The 21,626-nt window shown below is 42.8% G+C and overlaps 1 protein-coding gene across 1 annotated transcript in view; it reads right to left on the reverse strand.

Annotated features, from left to right (window-relative positions):
• The window catches only part of DCAF5 (DDB1 and CUL4 associated factor 5), a 139,875-nt gene extending 121,963 nt beyond the window's left edge, over positions 1-17,912 (reverse strand). The window contains exon 1 of the mRNA XM_021004647.2: positions 17,616-17,912. Coding sequence (XP_020860306.1) covers positions 17,616-17,832 — 217 coding nt within the window. The 5' untranslated portion in view covers positions 17,833-17,912. The remainder of the gene's footprint in view (positions 1-17,615) is intronic.
• Between the last annotated feature and the right edge of the window lie 3,714 nt (positions 17,913-21,626).

Consider the following 21,626-nt stretch of genomic DNA (forward strand, 5'->3'; position numbering starts at 1 on the left):
CTTTTAGCCAGGACGTTCTAGAAGTAGAGTGTCAGCAAGGATAACATAATCTTAATACTGTAAATACTGCTTACTCTTAGAGAAATCTTAATGCTGTAAAGACTTTTATTTAATCTAATAAAGCAGTTCTTAATTTGCAAATACTCAAATTTACAAACAAACCTAAACAAAAAGGCAGAATGAAGTCTGAGTCCAGAATTTCTAGCCTGGGTTTCCATAGTGGCAAATATCTGTTATTTGGGAATTCTGAATACCTAGGAAATTCAATAACATTAAATGTGTTATATGTAGATAAAGAAAAGGGTCGAGTTTAGTTAATATTGCCCAGAATTATCCATCTTATTGGTCTGAATATAGCCTATACCTCTAAAATGAGATACTACTGAAAGGGAGATAATGCTCCTATAAACAAAGAAAAATAATCCAGGTTCACCTAACACACCACAGTGAGGCACCACAGGAGGCCTGTGGCAGAGATAATTGTGACATTAAAATTTTTTACTTTGGAAGGTTTTGCCTATGAACTTAAAACTTTCTATGGGAAAGTGCTCTTAGAATTTCAGAATAACTCTGAAACTTTTGGAACATAACCTGCTTATTATAGGGACTGTATTTATACCTTCTTCCAAAAAGCTCAAGGCATTTCGCTGCCCAAATTTTAATTATCTACACTAAAACATAGTGCATTAATAGTCAATCCTCAGACAATGAGTAAAGAAACCTGATTTTACAGTTTAAATTAAAACAAATCTGCTCAATCAATATGTTCTAAGGAAGTAGACTGTATTTACAAATACAGACTTTCTGCCAAGATGGCTGTCTTAAATAGGAAGCTGACCATCACCTCCCACAGACCTTCTCCAGAAAAACTCCACAATGTTCTCACCAGTCTGAAGAATGATCAAGAAATCCACTGAGAACTATGATAAATGACTTGCACACCATAACTGCACACATATTCAGTCAGAAATCTTAGGGCTATAGAAAAGGGGGTACACACGTGTAGCCTACAAGGCTCTTTACCAAAAGGCTCACTCCCTAAGGAAGACCCACAGCGGTGACTTTGGAAGCCCCTGAGGACAGCACTAGGCAGCAAAGAGCTTGGCCAAGCTTTCCCTGGTGGAGCAACAGTGCTCAGAGAAGAGCAGCCCCAGCCCAACAGCTCAGAAGTCTCTATTATACTGTCCTGACATGCCAGACAGATCATTGAAGGTCAGGTGTTCTGAACCTCAAAGACTGGGCAGGACGTGGAGTGATCCTTGTAAGACTCTAAGGGACTCATCACTCCACCAAAAGCAGGGCAGGGGATGTGGCCCTGGCACAAAGCCCCAAGGAATTAAGCCTAGAGAGAGGAATAAACTAAAGACAGAGACTAGTACAAAAAATCACTGTACATCTAGCAATATCCATAAGAGAGAGTAACTTCACAACCATTCCAAGCACAGACTCAAACAAGAACAGACGTTACCCAAGAACCATGTAAATTTTCCTAGAAGAAATGAAGCAAGAAGAAAAAATATTACAGCTCAGAAAGGGGAAAAAAATGGAAGTAGAATAAGAAGCTGGGAAGAGGAAGTGTTAAACTTTATCCAAGAAATGGCTACCCTGAACAAACTAGACTAGGCCACATAGAATTCAATTCAATTCACATAAGAGAATAAGCAATATTAAAACAAAACCAAAAGACTGAAAAAAGCTTTTAAAATGTAATATATCTGATATAAAAAATGACCTGAAAACCATTAAGAACCACTAGACCTCCCCAAAAATGATGATCTAAAAAAAAAAAGCCAGACTATATTTTATATAAATGAAAACTACCCAAATCTATTAGAACCAGAGGGCAAGGTACAGATAAAAAGAATCCACCAATGGGCTCTTGAAAGGAATTCAAAAGGGAAAATTCTGAACAATGTCACAGCCAAAACCAAGAGCTTCCTAAAAAAAGGGGGAAAAAATGCAACTACTCAGAAATATACAAACATGGAGGAACAACAGGGGAAATGGGCACCAGATTAAACCACACTCTTACCTGAAACAGACAAAGGAAGACTGAAAACACATAGTTTAGTGAAAAAAAATACATCAAATTCAACAAGAAAACAAATGGGGATGAAGGAGGGGTTTAAGAGGTAGGATAAAATTGGAGAGGGAAAAGTTACAAGCAATACAGACTTGTTAAAAGGGAGAGTTAAAAGGGAGGGGAAAAGAAAAGAACTAAACTCTAAATGGGTGCCTCAGATTGCCTCTTACACAACTGGGGAATAAATGAACAAATTATGGTATATGAAAATAATTATATTATTCTGCCACAAAAAGCTATGAAAAAATTCTGAGAAAGCTAGGTAGTATGAACCGAAAGCAAGCGGAACCAATATATAAAATATAAATAATAATAATAATAAATAATATATAAAAGGACAGCAACACTGTTAAGAAAAACAACTTTAAGACTTAAAGAATTCTATTCAATGAAACGACCAATCACGTCTACAGAGGACATATCACGAAGCTCATCACTCACCTCCTGACAGAGAGGCAAGGGACAAAAGGCACAGAGACATCTATTTGGACATGAGCAGTGCTTATTTGTTACAAAGATTTTTTTTCTTTTCTCTCTTGCTTTTTAATCAGGGTGGGGGAGGAGGAGGAGGAGGATCAGGAAGAGGGCAGGGAGAGAGCAGCAATAGTGATAGCAAAAAGAGGGCCGCTACGACATTTTTTAAATGCACAGAAAATAACAGAAGTCCCAGGAGACAAGCAGGATAGTTTTGAAAGTAACATTTATTATGCATAAATAAATATCTATTTTAAAGCAAGCAGTATGAAACAGAGTTCAGGGCTTCATAGGGAATTTCTATGTTCTGCGCTGTGTAAGGAAATACTTTTTTTGGTGTTTAAATTCAGAATGTTAAAAATATTTAAAGAATTTACAAATGCAAAGTAAATACAGCTCATTTAAGCTGGCCTCAAAAAGTAGGTGACCTAGGGCAAGTCACTTAACCTCTTACTGTCCCCAAGCAACTACGTTGCAAGGCACGTGTCAGTCTGAATAGGTACAGGAAGTTCCTAACAAGGAGATCTTTACACTAAAGAAGTCACGGGTCTTGTTCCCCCCCCCAAAAAAAAATTAATGTAACATGAACGCAATCAATAAGCATTTATTAAGCACCTATTACGTTCCAGGCACTGTGCTAAGCAAGCAATGGGGCAGCTAGGTGGCGCGTGGATAGAGCGCAGGCCCTGGAGTCAAGAGGACCTGAGTTCAAATCTAGCCTCTGACACTTCATACTAGCTGTGTGACCCTGGGTAAATCACATAATCCCATTGCCAAGCCAAAAAAGAAAGGCAAAAGACAGTCCTTTCGCACTCCTAGTTGGGTTAGGGAAGAACATTCTAGCATATCATTTGGACCTGGGGAAGTATGGAACAGAACCCTAGAAAGAGAAGCAGCGCGGTGGGTGTATTAGAAAGAAGACTAGACTTGGATTCCAGGAATCTCAGCGGTGGAAGAGATTGCAGAGATTATCTAGCCAGGGTGTGGAATTTGTGGTCTCGAGACCCCTGTGTGGGGTCTTTTGACTGGGTCCAAGTTTTACAAATTGAATCCTTTTATGTTAGGGGATTTGTTCTGTGAAGTTTTGGATTCAAAGGGCCGCCCTTGAGGACCCAGAGGGCCACACGTGGCTTTGAGGCCCCCCTGATCCAGCCTACCTCAAACTCTACACGAATCCCCTCCACAACATAACTGGTGAACTGCCTCTCCAGCCTTGGCTTGAAACCCTACACCTAAGGCAACCTGCGCTATTTTTGGGTAGCTCTAATAATCAGCAATCACCAAACACTTGGGTGAGTCAATGACAAGTACCCCACCATCTCACAGCAGAGACAAAGACACACCTTTTACAGAATAAATGTAAGCAAAACCACACAAATGCAAGGTGTTTACTGCAAGGCAGTTTGGGGAATCAGGAGAGGTTTCTTCATACAGAAGACAATGCTCGAGTTGCATCTTTAAGGAGAAGAGGGTTTACGTCAGACAGATGTGAGGAGCGACACCACAGAGACCGGTCAACACAAAGTCACAACGATGGAAGAAAAAATGTGGTGCGAGGAACAAAGGATGACCGTTGAGCTGGATGAGAACGCAGGAGGAGTGACGTCCATGAGACTGCAAAGACAGACTGGGACCAGACTGCGAAGGGCTTTAAAAGCTCCACAGATGAGCTTATGTTTGATACTGGAGGCTACAGGGAGTTGACTGAACAGGGTAGGGACATGGTCAGAAGCACACTTAAAGATGACTGGGGGAACCAGTGGATGGAGCACTAGCCCCAGAATCAGGAAGACCTAAATTTCAATCTGGCCGTGGAAACTTACTAGCTGTGTGACCCTGGGCAAGTCACTTCACCTCTGTCTCCTCAGTTTCCTCATCTGTAAAATAAGGATTATCCTAGCACCTACCTCCCAAGGTCACTGCGAAGATAAAATGAGATAAAATTTGGAAATCAATTAGTAAATCTTAAAGTGCCTTGTAAGTGCTAGGTGGTATTATCATGGCAGCAGTTTTAACGACATACCCGAGTGAAGAGACTTGAGACAGGTGCAATAATTCAGGTGAGAAGCGATGAGAGCCTGAACTAGGCCAGGAGCTGAGTCAGGGGAACGTGATCAGAAAGAAGCAAGAGAGGCTATGGAGTGAGAAATGGCAAGACCTGGCAAATGACTGGACAGGCGCAGTAAGGAGAGTAAGGAGTTGAGGCTGATGACAAGGTTAGAAACCTGGGAGGCTGGGAGCAGGATGGGGCCTTTGACCCAAAAGGGAAATCTGGAAGAGAGTTAAAACGGCGAACTCTCATTCTCCAATTGATAAATGGTCTTAGGATATGAAAAGACAGTTTTTAAAAAGAAATCCAAACTATCTGAAAAAAATGCAGGGCAGCTAGGCGGGGCAGGGGATAAAGCTCCGGCCTTGGAGCCAGGAGGACCTGAGTTCAAATTCGGCCTCAGACACTTGACACTTACTAGCTGTGTGACGCTGGGCAAGTCTCTTAACCCCGACTGCCTCATCAAAAAAAAAAATGCTCTAAATCACTAATAGAGAAATTAAAAGAACCCTGAAGTTCCATCTCACACCCATCAGACTACAAAGATGACAAAAAAAGAAAATGACAAATGTTGGAAGGGCTATGGGGAAACGGGTACAATTGGCCTCACCATTCCAGAAACCATTTTGGGGCTCTATCCAAAAACATCACCGAAATCTGTGTACCCCTTTGTGCCACTGCTAGACACGCACACACCTCTCTCCCCTCCCCAATATGGATGACAGATATATCTATAATAGCTCTCTTTTGTTGTAGCAAATAACTGGAAACCAAGGGGGCGTCCATCAGTTGGGGAACTGCGAAACAAATTCTGGTATATGAATGTAATTATAGGAAATGACTAAAGGGATAGTTTTAGAGAAACCTGGGGAAACTTATATGAACTGATGCAGAATGAAGTGAGAAGAACCAGAACGATTTATACCATAACAGTAACATTGCAAATGAACACAATTGGGAACAATTTAAGAACTCTAATTAGTGAAACAACTTTAGTCACTGAAATAATCAATGAAATAAGACGATGTACCATGCTATTCATCTCCCGATAGTGAAGGAAGAGACTCAAGACGAAGAATGAGACATACCTTTCTGGACATGGCCAACGCAAGAGTTTGTTTTGCTTGACTACGTAGATTTAATTACTATCTCTATACTGATAATTCTCTAATCTACCTTTCCTGTCCCAAACATCTCCAACTGCCTTTCAGACATCTCAGACTGGATGGTCTAGTAGACATCTTAAGTTCGATATGCCCCAAACAGAACTCCTTATCCTTCTCCCTAAACCCTCCACTATCCCTAGCCTCTCTATTACAACAGAGGGCAACACCCTCTTTCCAGTCACTCAGGCTCCCAACCTAGGACTCCTCCTGGATTCCTTAACACTTCTCCACCCCCGATATTCAATCTGTTGTTACCAATAACGGTTGGTTTCATCTCTCAAACACGCCCCTCTCCTCCCCTCTGATGCTGCCGCCCTCATCACCTCACACCTGAATTACTGGAGTAGCCCACCTCGACTCTCTCTCTGCATCCACCTCTCCTTCATTTAGGCAGTGAAGTGATTTTCCTAAAGCCCAGGTCTGACCACATCACACCTCCTACTCCATATCCCCTCCAGGATCAAATACAAAATGCTTTGTTTGGCAGGCCAAGGCCCTTGTAACCTAGGCCCCTCCTACCTTTCCAGTCTTCTTTCACCTTGTTCTCCAACAGGTATGCTTCAATCAAATCAGTTTTGCTGCTGCTGTTTAGTCATGACACCCCTTGGGGTTTCTTGGCAAAGATACTAGAGTGCTTTGCCATTTCCTTCTCCAGCTCATTTTACAGATGAGGAAACTGAGGCAAACAGGGTTAAGTGACTTGCCTAGGGTCACACAGCTACTAAGTGTCTGCGGCCAGATTTGAACTCAGGACTTCCTGACTTTAGGTCAGGTGTTTTATCCATTGAGCCACCTAGCTGCCCAATCAAATTAGTATTTTTCATTTATTCAATAGTCATGGGTATCAAGACTCTTAAAATATGAAAATTTTAAAAAGCATCTAATGAAACCAATTTCTCTCTATGGCGCAATCTCATAGGGCCAACGTAGCAAACATTGTAGATGCCTGAACTATTACTGATCATTCTTCATTTTAAGCAGAAATAATGAATTCCAATTTCTTTCTTTACCATCATGCTCAATAAATTTCCAGCATTACAGGTCATTACGAAGGTGACTTAACATTAAAGTAGGCAGGTAAAACTAGGGCATTCCCTATACACTTAACACACTCCTTCCATTAGAAGGTTAGCTCTCTGAAAGTAAGAACTGTCTTTTTACCTTCCTTTGTATTCCCAGATTAGCAAAGTGCCTGGCACATGGCAAGGACTTAATAAATGCCTACTGACTTAAGTTCCCCGAGTTCCAGTTTCCTCATCAATAAAATGGGTATAACAATATTTGTCCTCCCTACATCATCAAGCTATTGTAAGGAAGTGCTCTGCGAATTTTAAAAAGCTCCATGCATAAAAGTTATTATCTTCCCACATTAATAAAGGTTTTTTGTTTTGGTTTTAGGCAACTGGGGTTAAGTGACTTGCCCAGGGTCACACAGCTAGTAAGTGTCAAGTGTTTGGTCTGATAAAGGTTTTTATATATAAGAAAATAAGATACAGAGAAAGAAGAAAAACAGGTGTTCAGGTAGAAAAATAAATAAGACATGGCTCTTGTTCTCAAGAGAGCTTATTGACGAGCACGTGCACAAATAATTATAAAACAGAACATGATACATTCATAAAGAAATGTATAAATTGGATGCTGTGAAAGTTCACAGAAAGAAGAGATCCATTCCAGGATGTATTCTAGGTGATTCAGGGAAGGCTTTCACAGATGATGTGGCATCTGAACCAGGTTTGGAAGGACAGGTGGGAATTTCAAATGGCCAAAGGAAAGCAAGTTTAGTGAGCAACATGAGCTGAGGCAGGAGAGCAAAGGCATGGAGGCTAGAGAGTCCCACACACAACTGTGGAAGAGCACAGAGTATAGGCAAAAGGTTGAAAGATAGGTTGGAGATGAGAGACGAGAAGGAGTTTTTGGTAAAAACATGTCACGGAGCATGTCAGAACCACAGCATGTTAAAGTGAAAAGGGGTCATTTCAATACAACCTTTTCATCTTATATATGAGGAAACAAATCCAGGAGCAAAAATGACATGAGAATGTTCACAGATTGAACTTTTTTTTTAGATTGAACTTTTAAAATCAAACAATTACAATTTTAAAAAAAAGTAAACTCAACCACAATTTATCACTTTCTCAGATCCAATACCTTTTTGTTGTCCTTGAGAAGTCCGACAGCTACCAAACAAACAAAACCTTGACTGTGTTTTTTAAAATAGCAGGGCTAACAATGAACTTGCTGATCATGGAGTGATGGACCAGGTAGGTCAAACACACAGGAGCATCTCTGTGCTAACAGTCTTTGAATTCGGCACAGAAATGCTCTCCAAGATCACCACTACAGAGCGGCCCCAACGCTCCCAAATTTCCTACAGAGAAACGACAATGGCAAATTGCATCTTAACTCTAGACTTAAACAAATCAGCCACAACCTCTGATTTTTGGTTGCTCCTATGTAAAATGGGGTTAGATTAAATGACCTCACAGGTCATCTCTAAATACGATTACATTATTTCTTTTTTTAATTAATTAGTTTTAGTTTTCAACATTTGCTTTTATAAAATTTTGAGTTCTAAATTTCCCCCCTCCCCAAGATGATATGCAATCTGATTTACACTATACATGTATGATCATAGTAAACATTTCCACATTAGTCATGCTTTGAAAGAAGAATCAGAACAAAAGGGGAAAATCATGGGAGAGAAAAAACAAAAAACAACAAAACAAAGAGAAAACTTTGATCTGCATTCAGACTCCATAATGGTTCCTTCTCAGGATGTGGATAGCATTTTCCATCATGAGTCTTCTGGAGTTATCTTAGATCCTTACATTGCTGAGAAGAGCTAAGTCTATCACAGTTGGTCACTGCACAACGTTGCGTTGCTGTTACTGTGTGCAATGTCCTCCTGGTTCTGCTCACTTCAGTCAGCATCAGTTCATGTCAGTCTTTCCAGGTTTTTCTGAAGTCTGCCTGCTCACTATATCTTATGGAATAATAGTATTCCATTGCATTCATATACCACAACTTGTTCAGCCATTCCAATTGATGGGCATCCCCTCAATTTCCAATTCTTTGTCAGAGCTGCTATAAATATTTTCGTACATATGGGTCCTTTTCTCTTTTCTGATGTCTTTGAGATACAGCACTAGAAGTCGTATGATTACATTATTTCTAACCAATAAAGAATTCCATTGTAAAACATTTGAGAGAAGGGGAAAACTACAAGGATATCATCCCTTAATAATGAAAATTATTAAAGAGAAAATAGTACACCATATATCCCCCAAACCCAGAAGGGAATCCAGAAAATCGACTTCCAGGTTTGCTAAAGATTTGTATACCAAAAATATTAGGCCCTTCTCCTTCTAGCCTACCATTAGCTGTGTTTCCTGCTATCAAACTAATAGAGAGAGTGGTATTAAGACAAAAAGGATTTGGGGGTTTTAATAAACCTTTCCAGCAAGGTTTAACCAAAAGTTTTTAACTGACATATAGGCTTAAGACAAATATCTTACCTACAAAAAATTTAGCTGTAATTGAATATACAGTCCAAAGTATCCATTGTGGTTGAAAGTACCCATTCCATAAAATTGAAGATAACAAGTGAATGGGTAGTGGCAGGCCGGGAGCATGCAAGACTTGCCTTTCTGGAGTTCAAATCTGGCCTCAGATCAGCTGTTTAACGTTAGGCAAGTCACTTAACAGCCTCAATTCCTCCTGTAAAATGAGCTAGAGAAGGAAAAGGCAAATGACTCCAGCATCTTTGCCAAGAAAATCCCATATGGGGTCACGAAGAGTTGGACCCAAGTGAAGAAGTGAGTGCAGGAGGAAGAAACTCTTAATTAACAAGGTCAGATTACAGGAAGCACACACGGATACTGAATACTAGAATTAGGTGATACAATATTGAGGTTAAGCTAATTAAGCATGCTGAACCAAAGAAACTTTTGTCTAATTGGGACCTTTCTCAGTTTCTTCCACTGGCTCCTTTATTTGTGTTGTTGCCTGAGCAAAGTGGGTGCTCATTTATTGTAGATTCAGATGTGTTAATTTTATGTTAAAGTACTAAGTAAACTATAAGGTATGTCACAACATGTATCAAGAGACCTACATATATATATATATATATATATATATATATGAGAGAGAGAGAGAGAGAGAGAGAGAGAGAGAGAGAGAAGAGAGAGAGAGAGAGAGGAGAGAGAGAGAGGAGAGAGAGGAGAGAGAGAGGAGAGAGGGAGGAGAGAGAGGGGAGAGAGAGAGGAAGAGAGAGAGAGAGAGAGAGGAAGAGAGAGAGAGAGAGAGAGAGGAGAGAGAGAGAGAGAGAGAGGAGAGAGAGAGAGAGAGAGAGAGAGAGAACCCTGTCCTTTACCATACTAGCATCTTTCTGGTCCTGGCTCTCTCACCAAGTCATGTCACCTTGAGCAAACTGGGCCCCTCAGTTTTCTCATTTGAAAAAAGAAAGTGAGGGCAGCTAGGTGGCGCAGAGGATAGAGCACCCGCCCTGGATTCAGGAGAACCTGAGTTCAAATCTGGCCTCAGACACATAACACTTAGTAGTTGTGTGACCCTGGGCAAGTCACTTAACCCCACTGCCTAACCAAGAAAAGAAAAGAAAAGAAAAGAAAAGAAAAGAAAAGAAAAGAAAAGAAAAGAAAAGAAAAGAAAAGAAAAGAAAAGAAAAGAAAAGAAAAGAAAAGAAAAGAAAAGAAAAGAAAATGATATTTGTGCTACCTACTTCACAGGGCTGCTGTGAAGAAAGTGCTTTGCAAAACTTAAAAGTACTGTACAGATATGAGCTGTTTTAAAACAATTACACTTGCATTCAGGAAATCGCAGAGCTCTTTTAATTGCTCCAAATTCCTCTGAAAAACACAGGTCTACTTTTTTTATGTCTGTGTTGCAGTAGGACTACAAGATGTGAAACACTACAGTTTTAGGGAGAATTAAAAATGAGTAGCACACATGAGATAATGGAAAAGCATGTCATAGATGTACATAGGTTACAATGTATAACAAATAAAAAATTGTGTAGAAATGGAGCAAAGGATATAATCACAGAAATGTACAATTAAATAAAAAAAGGCTTGACAGCAGTTCAAGTGGTACCACAGAGATGCATATCATGGACAAGTCAAGAAAGGCCTCTTTTCAAACTTGTGGAAGGATATTGAAAATAGTTACACAGGATGGTCAGACACATTAAGTTCTGCATCAAGAGAAGGAATATCCAACCCAATGAGATCACAGATCCAAATGAGTATCCTACAGCATATTACCCATGCCAATATTTCATAGATATCAGCCACCAAGAAATGTAAAGTTAAAAAAAAATTTTTTGTAAGACAGGAGGCCTTAACCTGGGGTGCATGAACATGCTTTAAAATATTTGGTAATTGAATTTTAATATAACTGGTTTCCACTGAAAACCTACGTATTTTATTTCATGCATTTAAAAAATTTATTCTGAGAAGGCGTCCACAGGTTTCACACAGCTGCCGAAGGAGTCCATGACACTAAAAAGGTTAAGAACTCTTTTCCTCTTCCTCTCTGGAAGGACAGACAAGGAAGGATACAGGGAGATATTTAGATGATACAAAAACAAAAGATATCAGTAAAATATATTTTTTAAGCTGAGAACATATCTGAAGCTAAAACAGTTTAACATACTTTAATATCTTAAGCCTCAAAACAACCTCAACCCTTGTTGCTATCACCAACTATTTCACTTTCTGGCTGTGGATTACTGATTATAGTAACCCATGTTGTCACTTCTGAGGTAGCCTGGTATCCCAGAAAGAGCACTAGACTTGCAGTCAGGAGGTAGGGTTTGAACTCTAAGCTCTATGTAAACCTCTCTAAGCATCAGGTTCCTTACTGGTGAAATGTGGAAATATCTAGCCCATGGGGTGATAGTGAGCCAAGTGCTTTGTAAAACTTTTAAAAACATGGCACTGTGGATAAAATGCTAGACCTGGAATCAGAAAGACTTGATTCAAATTCCAGCTCCCATACTTACCGTGCAACCACAGGTAAGTAATCTAACTTCTTTGTACCTATTTCCTCATTTGCAAAATGGGGATAACTATATTGCAGGGTTATCATGAGGTGAAAATGAAACGCAATAAAAACCCTCTGAAGCCCTTAAAGCACTATGTCAGATATTATCATTAAAACATTATTACAGGGGCAGCTAGGTGGCTAAGTGGATAGAGCACCAGCTCTGAAGTCAGGAGGACCTGAGTTCAAATCCGGCCTCAGACCAAACACTTGACACTTACTAGCTGTGTGACCCTGGGCAAGTCACTGAACCCCAATTACCTTAAAAAAAAAAAGTTTAAAAAAACCACATTATTACAGAATTTGAAAATTGGGGAAAAAAACACAGCAGCCAACTAGTTCAACACATACATGCAAAGAATCCCCTCTATATAACATTCCTGATCTATAAGACTTTAAAGGAAGGGGAACCCACCGTTTCCAGAGGTAGCTAATTTCATTTTTGTACAGCTCTAATTTTTAGGAAGTCCCCCCCCCAACCCGCCCCATCAATTCTAAATTTATCTCTCCACAACTGCTACCCATTCTGCTTCTGGTTCTGCCTTCCAGGACCAAACAGAATAAGAATAATTTCTCTTCCACATGGGAGCCCTTCAAATATCTGGAGAGCTACCACATATTCCTCCAGTCTTATCTTCTCCACGCTAAACATCTCTAGTTCCTTCTACTGATCTTCCTATGACATATACTCAAAGCCCTTCACACCATGCTTACTGACCTTCTCTGGACACTTTCCAGCTTGTCAGTGTCCTTAAACCGTGGTACCCAGGATTAAACACAATACTCCAGATGAGGTTCCATGTGGCCAGAATAAAGTAGGATCACCACCTCTCTCTCTCTTTTTTTGCAGGGGGGGGCGGGCGGGCTAGGCAATGGGGTTAAGTGACTTGCCCAGGGTCTCACAGCTAGTAAGTGTTATGTGTCTGAGGCTGGATTTGAACTCAGGTCCTCCAGGGCCGGTGCTCTATCCACTGCGCCACCTAGTTGCCGCCACCACCTCTCTTTTCCCCTGAGCTAATGACCCTCTTCAGGCAGTCCAAGATCAAATTTGGTTATCTGGCGACACATCACACTGTTGATTCATACTGAAGTCTGCACTCCACTAAAACCCCAAATCTTTTTCAAAACAACTGCTGCCTATCCATGCCTCCCCCACATTAACTTGTGAAGTTGATTTTTTTTAATCCAAATTATCCCTACTGAATATCATCATATTAGATTTAACCCAGTGTTCTAGTTTGTCAAGATCCTTTTGGATCCTGTCATCCATTGGGTTAGCCTACCCTCTCAGCTCTGTTCTCTGAAAAAGTGATGGACATGTCATTTAAGCCTTTATCCAAATCTTAATCCAAATATATATACATGTATGTGTGTGTATATTAAAAAAAAACACATATGTAAGGATCACAGGGCCAAGCAAAGATCCCTGGGATAGGTCCTTGAAGTCCCTACCTTATTGACGTTGCACTGTAACAACTATTCTGAGTGTTACATCCAACCAGTTTGGAATCCATCTGATTGCATTATTGTCTAATCCTTATTTCTTCATCTTTTCCACAAGACTAGAATGAGTACTTCATCAAAAGCTTTGCTGAAATCTATCCACAATACATCCCTCATCTATTAGCTTAATAATCCAATCAAAAAAAGGAAATGTGGTCTGGAATGACCTGTTCTTGATGAAGCCATACTGACTCTTTGTAATCACCACTTCCATATCAATATATTTGATAACTGTCTCTTTAATGATTCATTTAGAATTTCTCCAGGAGTCAAATCAAGCTCCTTGCCCTACACTTTGCAGACTCCCTTCTCTTTTGTTTTTGTTGTTTTTTTTAAATCAGGATGTTTGCATTTCTTTAACTTTGTGATACCTCGTTCTCCTGTTTTCCATGAGCATTTAGTTCTTTGAGGACTCAAGGACCCAAGCCAAATAACTTCATCCCGGGCAACTCGATGCTCTCTTGCAATCTCCTTATATGTACCATGCATCACCTCCCTGTTAGGAATTTTTGTTATCATTTCCAATGTAAAACTCATTTTCCTTCACAGATAAAACAAAAAAGTGAGAACTAAATAGCTTTGCCTTCTCTCTCTCAGTAGATCTCACCCCTTTATACCCACAGCAAAAGGTCCTATTTCTTCTTTAGTCCTCCTTTTTCTCCCTATGATAAAAAAAACTTTTTATATTGTCCTTAGCTTCCCTTGCCTGCCTCAACTTACCCTTAGCTTTAGTACTCTGGCACTACTGCCATGTTCTCATCTACATTCTCTTACGCTCCCATCTCCCACAGATTTCTTTCAGAAATCTGATTCAGCTGATGAGTTCCTTGCCCACCCAACGACAACCGACACCGGCATCTTTAGACGAATCCCATGTTTCCTCCCCACAGCCTCCCACCCCATCTCTCTTGCTGTACCTCTCCCTGAAGCATTTTACTCCATGGGATCCTATCTTTCCTCTAAACCTTTTGAAATATGCTTTCCCAAAACCTAAGGTACATCTCAAATCATGCCTAGATTTCCTCTCCTTCTCTATCATAGATCCTGTGATCAAGTGGTCACTTCCTCCTAAGGAGGAATTTCCACTCCAACATTCAGCTACAGAATTTCCCCTTGTTAATTACTCCACCTTTCGAAGGATGAAATTATTACGAAGGCAAGTCAATAAGCTTTAGCTGCTCTACTTTTGGCAGAGAGAGAATGCCAACAGATGTCTGAATTAATGAAGTCCCATTACTACAATATCATGGCTCAGGGCTAGGCTTGCAATGTTTCCCCCAACTCATCTATTTCCTCTCTCCCCAGGTGGTCTTTAGTGTACTCTGATAAAAAAAAAAACCCACCACCAAAAAACTAGGGTTGTCCTCCTCTGACCTTCACCCAAATGTTCTCCATCATGCTTCCCCCAGCTCCAGGTCCTAAGATGATATACAAAGCTGCCCCCCGCCCTGTACCCCCTTTCACTTCTTCCCTCAGATGAATAAGATACTTTATTTTGCCTTAACTAATGAACTCTTACACTACTTATCACAGTACCTATGCCGAAGGAAATCAATAAGTTCAATATTTCCTTAGATTCCAAGTCAAAGCCCCCAAATAAGCTGTGTCTGAAACAAATTTGGATCATGCATTGAAGACAATGCATTTGGGCAATCAACTTGGGTTAAGCATGGAAGATGAAAAATTAGCATCCTAACTGTACAATTTGAAGGCCTTAACACAAAACACAGTACCAAATGCATGATGGATCCCCCAGGGGCTAGTCCTTTCTACCTCTAAACCCAGTATCTTATTTCCTTACTATTTATAAAATGGTAAAAAAATTGAAGATACAGGTGGTATCTCTCCTAAAAATGCCCCTTCAAAGGAGAACCCCAACTTGACATGATTACACATTTTAAAATGTGTAAGAAAAATCAATGAAGAGCTACCTAGGCAAAATTAAAATGATCTTTCACACTGTAATGAATATTTGGGGTCCCTCAGCAGAAGCAATGGAGTCCCAAGCTCAGAAGAAAAGCACTCTAGACTAAACTGGGCAAAACTGTGAAAACCTAAAGGATGCTTTTTAGTGAAACACCAAGTCCAGAGAAAAAGATGAATGCCAGGATGAAAAAATTCAGTTTTTGCACAAACAAAATCAACGCAGTAAAAATTAGGAGTGGCAGAGCTGAGGAAAGAACCTGCTAGAGAAGACTTAAGAGCAAGGGGAGGAGTTGACAGAAAACAGGAAGAACATAGCAGAGGAGGAAAAGAAAATCCAGGAAGTAATGATGGAGAATTCCTTTCCCAATCATGGAATGTGAATAGGGTGTAAGTGCCTATCACCAAAGGAAAGGTCTGTCAGAGATTTTCCTATGAGCATAACCCAGGAGACATACTAGCTGAATTGTTGAGGCAGGTGGCTATGAAGGCAGCTGTTGTAACCAGAAGCCAAAAAACGATGAACCTGGGGCCCCAGTAAGCCAGCAGACTGAAAAAAGTAGTGACAACAGGGAATACCAGGAAGATACAATGGAATATTTTAAATCTAAATTAAGCCGATTAACATAAGACTATACTTGAAAGATTTCCCCGCAAGTATGTCTGGTAGCCTAAAATTCCCTCACAGTAGTAAAGGCTTCTTATGTTTTTGAACAGTATACGTCAGACTGCAGAGGACAGAGAAAAAGAACTCAATTCAATAAACATTAAGCACCCTTCGACTTGCCAGACACTGGTTGAAAAGCTCATAAACTTAGGTGAAAGGCCACAAATTCAATCTTTGAAGGAGAAATCTTAACCACTAAATCTTGGATGATAAAATTATAGCAGCTAAACTATCTGAGGAAGCCTTCAGTTTGGAAGTTGTTCTTAGGAGAGGTAGGTACAAGGCCACCCAGTTTAACACCTCACATTTCAAAAAGAACAAGAGTAAAATCAGTTCCATTTTCATTAACATTTCAAATCAGCTGGAGTCAAAAGTTTTTGGGGTTTTTCTTAAGCCTACTCTCTAAAACACCCCCAAAATATTCTCTCTATCGCTGTCACCACACTCCCAAGCCAGATCCAAGTTCTGACATTGGGCTGGGGGGAGTGTCCAAACATGACCCTGGCAGAGGCTCTCTGCAAATTTAGACCTGTCACTGGTCATCCGTGCATGGATTGCCATGTCAGGCCAGTTTCTTGCCAGGGGCTGGGTCATTTAAAAAAGAAAAAAAAAAAGGCCATAAACAACGACTGGGACACCACTTAAGGAGAAAGGCAAACGGAAGGGAGGTCGGGTCCACGACCCACCTAGCTCGCCTGCGTCTCCCACATGCCATCCCCCCCCGCCCCCCGCCCCGCGGCTGACACTGGAAGAGAGATGGAGGAAGGAATGGGGCACGAGCCGCGTAGAGACACCCGATCCCCCAACCCTCATTTCCTTCGTGTGCCCCTCCACCTGCCCCCTACTTTGGCCTCTTTTAACTGGGGGAGGGGAACAGAGGTGGAGGCGGCGGAGCCCTCCCATCACCCCCATACGGATCTAGACACCTCTTTCTCCCCCCCCCCTCCACCCCGGGTTGATCCAAGACTAGGCGGGCGGGCGTCCAGCGCGAGCCAGGCCGGGGCCTCCCTGGTGCAATAGGCTATCGATTCAGCCGCCTGTCGCTAGGAGCCCCAGGAGAGCGAGGCCTACATCTCCCAGGCCTCGATTTCACCTCTTTCCCCTATACCCGAGGGGCAGCCCCGGGGCGAGGGGAGCGTGGGTGGGGAGGGAGGGCAGCGCAAGCCGCAGCTTGGGGAGGGAGAGGAGGGAAGAGGAAGAAGCCCGGAAGGGCAGAGGGTCCACCTGCAATGGCAGCCCCCCTCCCCTACGGAGACGGAAGAGGCCGAGGGGGCGTGCAACCGAGCCCAGCTCGGCCGGGGAGGGGGGGCGGCGGAGATGCGAGCGGCCGCCCCGGCCCGGCCCCGACCCGGGGCCTGCCCGGCCTCTGCCGCCGCAGGCCCCGCGAGTGCACCTGGGGAAGTAGCGAGAGGAAGAGTTTCCCGTCAAACTTTGTCAGGGACGGGGCCCCCCCCGTGGCCCGTCGGCGACGCAGTCTCCCGGCACCCCGACGCCCAAGGGGGCCGAGCTCGGGAGCTGTCAACCATTTTAGATCTTTTTAGACCAGGCATCGCCTCCCTGCCCCGGGGGAGGGCCCCCCACCCGGGAGCCCGGCCCTAGCTTTGCGGGACCCCTCCCCTCCCGCCGGGGCAGGAGGAGGAGGAGGGAACCCCGCGGAAGGGGGAGGGAAGCGAAGAGGTCGGATCTTACCTGAGACCAGCCACTGGCCTCCATTGTTGGAGAACTCGATGGCATTGACACAGCCGAAGTGGCCGAGCAGGTCCTTCTTGTAGAGGTTTCTGCAGCCCCGCAGGCGTCTCCTCTGGAAGTCCTGAGTGAGCAGCGGGTCCCCTTGCAAGCCCCGCTGCGACAGGAAGCCCACCACGGACCTCATGCTGCTGCGCCCGGGGCCGGTTCTCTTCTTCATGCTGCGGCCCCGCTGCTCCTGCCCGCGGCGGCGGCGGCGGCTGCGGAGGAGGCTGAGGCTGCTGCGGCGGCGGCGGCGGCGGCGGCTGCTGCTGCTGCTGCTGCTGCTGCTGCTCCGGCTCCTCCCGCTTCTGCCGCCGCCGCCGCTCCCTCCGCTCGCCGCCCCGGCCCGGCCTCACTGCTTTCGCCGTCTCTTTCTCCACCCGCGGCGTCGCCCCCCTCCTCCTCCTCTCTTGGTTATGATTATGATGATTTTTTTTTTTAACCAGCCATGGCAGACAGAGCGAGAGAGAGGGGGTCTGGACACTGCGAAGCTTTCGCTGCTTCCTGATCTTCTCCCCCTCTGCCCTCCTCCCTCCTCCCTCCTCCCTCCTCCTTCTCCTCCTCCCCTCCCCCGGCCCAAACTCCTCCCTCCTTGGATCCCCGCCTCCTTCGCAGCTGATCCTCAGCTGCAGCCTGGCTTCCTGAATACACCGCTTTTCCTGGTGGCTTTCATAGTGACGGCAACACCTTCCTTTCCGCCCCTCTCCCTCCCCCTTCCACTCTCCTCCTCCTCTTACCCTCCTTCTCTTCTCCCTCTTCCTTCCATTGCCGTCCTCCTTCTACCCCCTCCTCTCCTCCCCCTATTCCTCCTTCCATCCTCCTCCCCCGAACTCCCCTCTTTTGGGGCTGGATCTGTGATTTCATCAGGATAGGAAACTCCCGGATGAGGAAGCGCCCCCTCCCAAAGCGTGTCTTCCCCTTTCTCGGCCACTTACAATCCCAGAGAGAGTTGCCTCGGTCGCAGGGATGGTTCAAGTGTTTTGCCCAGGACCATCAGTGGAGACTTGAACCCAGGACTTCCGGGCTCTCGGTCCACGCCTCCCTGTTCAACTGTTCTCGGGCAGCGAATCATTTCTTTGGTATTTCTCTTGCAACCCTGGGTGCCCGCCTCTCCGGGTTGCAAGAGGAGGGGGTTCCGCCTTCCTCTGTCAAAGGAGCGGTTTATTACTGAACGGGTGCGTGTGTTCCAGCCAAATGGAATAGCATCCAGGCCCTTCCGGGATCCGGGTTCCAGGAAAGCGTTTTATTCCTCCTAGCCTCCAAACCCCGACTCGAAGGAGCGGGAGGCCGGAGATGCTCCCCGACCTTGCTGCACCCGGCTCCGCGCCGCGGCTGCTCCGCACTTTGTGAAGTTGGGTGTACGTAATAATAACAGGTCCTCTGGTTTTCCTGCCCTGGAATATTTACTCGTTTTACTCTCTGAACCCGAGAGAATACGTTTAACAGCAACGCATTGCAAACTTAAGGCCAAACACGCAGTGACAGGTTCGATTCTTCGGTCAATTCCCAGGCTCAACAATTTGGTCTGTTACCCGGCCCCACCCCCTCTTAGAAGGAAGGAATGGCTTGGGGCAGCCTCTGGCAGTCCAATATCGGTAGATATTTTAAAAAATAATAATAAAGTTGCTCGACGTTCCTGATTTCTAGACTCAAGGACGAGATGCTCTAGAGTTTTGCTTATGTATAAACATACCTCTCTCCTACCAGCCTTCCCCAAATACATCCTTAGTTCTCTCTCACCCCTATATTTATCCATACCAAATAATAATGAATCTTTGAATCTGGTGATCCCAGAGGTTTATAGAAATAATAATAATAATAACAATAAGTGACACTTAAGAAGTGAACTTCAAAATGCTTTCAGATACCCTACAAAGCAGAGGTGCTAAGCTCTGCTGGGAAACAGACAACACTCGTAATTAATAACTGATTTTTTGCAGCACACAAGACCTATCCTTCCAAAACACCCTTAGTTCGATGCTCTAGGTTCCTATTAAGATTCCAAGTCAGCAAAAGCCTGTTGCTGTGCAGCAGCTAGCTGTACATCCCAGGAGGAATGGATACAGTTTAATTGATGGCGGCCATAACTGATAACAGTGCATTATAGTAAGCGATTATTTTTTTAAATGGATTTTGGTCCTTCTAGAGGATGTCTTCTCTGTTTCACAAAATCATTTGTCTGGGTCAGTTTTCTGGTAGTTTCTTCCTTTTTTTTTTTAAACCAATTAGCAGATCCTCTGTATATTAAGTTCACTGGTCCAAGCCCCAATGTCTATTACTTTCTGTGTGCAATTGTAGCAAACATAAAGGTTATTATTAATAAGACAAATAATAGAGGGGCAAGGTTTCTAGACTAAACTTTACAGAAACCCACCAAATCCCAGAGGTCACATTTTTAGTGGGACATTGTCCCTTCTAAGTAAAGATGGCAATAAAACTTTGTTAGAAAAGTTTGCATATTTGTCAAAACTGTGTTTTTTTCCTATTTCTTTTTTACAAATTTTTCCTAGGCAACAGAAGGGGAAGAATTATATTAAGAAATAAATGTGACATAAAGACAAACATTATCAGTAAAAATAAGAATTTTTAAAATACATCAACAATCCATAAAAAAGAAATATCTATAGAGTAAAAATTTGCAATGCTCTCCTAAAATGCACTTATATTTTTGAGCTCCAATTACAAACCTTTCAACAAACATTTATTAAGTGGCTAGGCACTGAGGACAAACAAAAAAGAAAGGCTCCTTCCCTCAAGAAACTTACACTCTACTACAGGAATGCAAACTATACACAAGTAAATACAAAGTATATATATGAACTACTTTCAGGAGGGAGATAGTGCTAATGAGGGGGAGGTGGGAAATCAGCAAAAAAATTAATGTGGGAATTGTGCTTTGAAGGAAGCCAGGGATTCTATGAGGTAGAAATGAGAAGAAAGTGTGTCACAGATGTGGGGAACAATTGTTCCAAGATATGGACATGGTAGATGAAATCTCATATTCTGGGAACAGCTGGCAGGCAATCAATTTGACTGGAATGGAAAATTTATGAAGAAGAGTAGTAAGACTTGTTGGTATTCAGATTGTGGAGGGCTTTAAACGCTAGACTGAGGATTTTGTATTTTATTCTGGAGGCAAGAGGGCACCATTGAAGGTGATTTTTAAGTAAGAGGCTGTGGCATAGTCAGATTTTATATGTGTGTATATGTGTGAATATACACACGTATAAAATCTATATTATATGTGTGTATATGCACATATATGTAATGCAGATTTTATACATATATATGTGTATATATTTATATGTGTACATATACACATATGGCTCTAGCCTGTATGACGGCCGCCAGTTGGTTACTGACTCCAGTAAGATGGAACTGTGTGGGCTTTAGGAGCCATTATATCATCCCCTAGGCTTCAAATGAGCTAATTATTGTAACTGGGTGTTAAACTGTGTGTATATATGATGAGATACCATCCCTGGCTAACCTTTCTGATACTGGTTGAACTTGCACTCCTAATCCTGACTCACTGGTTATGGTCAGAGGGAGTTGGAATACTCCTTGCTCCCCTCTTAAGCTCTTGTTCTTCCACTATCACTGCTAAACTCTCTTCCTTTAAGGTTAATGCAACACGTAAGACCCAATACGATTCTGGTAGTTGATATCTTCGAGACAACACCTCCAGGACAGATCTCCAAGACACAGGCTTTTCTTCCTCAATGAGTGCACTGCCTGGTTCACAGTCTTTCTCTACTCCTTGCCTCCTGACCTCATACTAGGGGACTTCAACATGTGTACTGATAGTCCCTCAAATAACATAACCTTCCAGTTTCTCAACTTACTCATTTTCCAAGACCAGTTGCTCTTTTATTCCACCTCAGCTGCACACAGTGATGGTCATAACCTGTATTCCACATGCATGTTTATGAGCTCCGCAATTCACTGATTATGACCTGATGTCATTCTAAA

Source organism: Phascolarctos cinereus, unplaced genomic scaffold (assembly GCF_003287225.1).
Source record: "Phascolarctos cinereus isolate Bilbo 61053 unplaced genomic scaffold, phaCin_HiC Scaffold_3;HRSCAF=262, whole genome shotgun sequence".
Lineage (NCBI taxonomy): Eukaryota > Metazoa > Chordata > Mammalia > Diprotodontia > Phascolarctidae > Phascolarctos > Phascolarctos cinereus.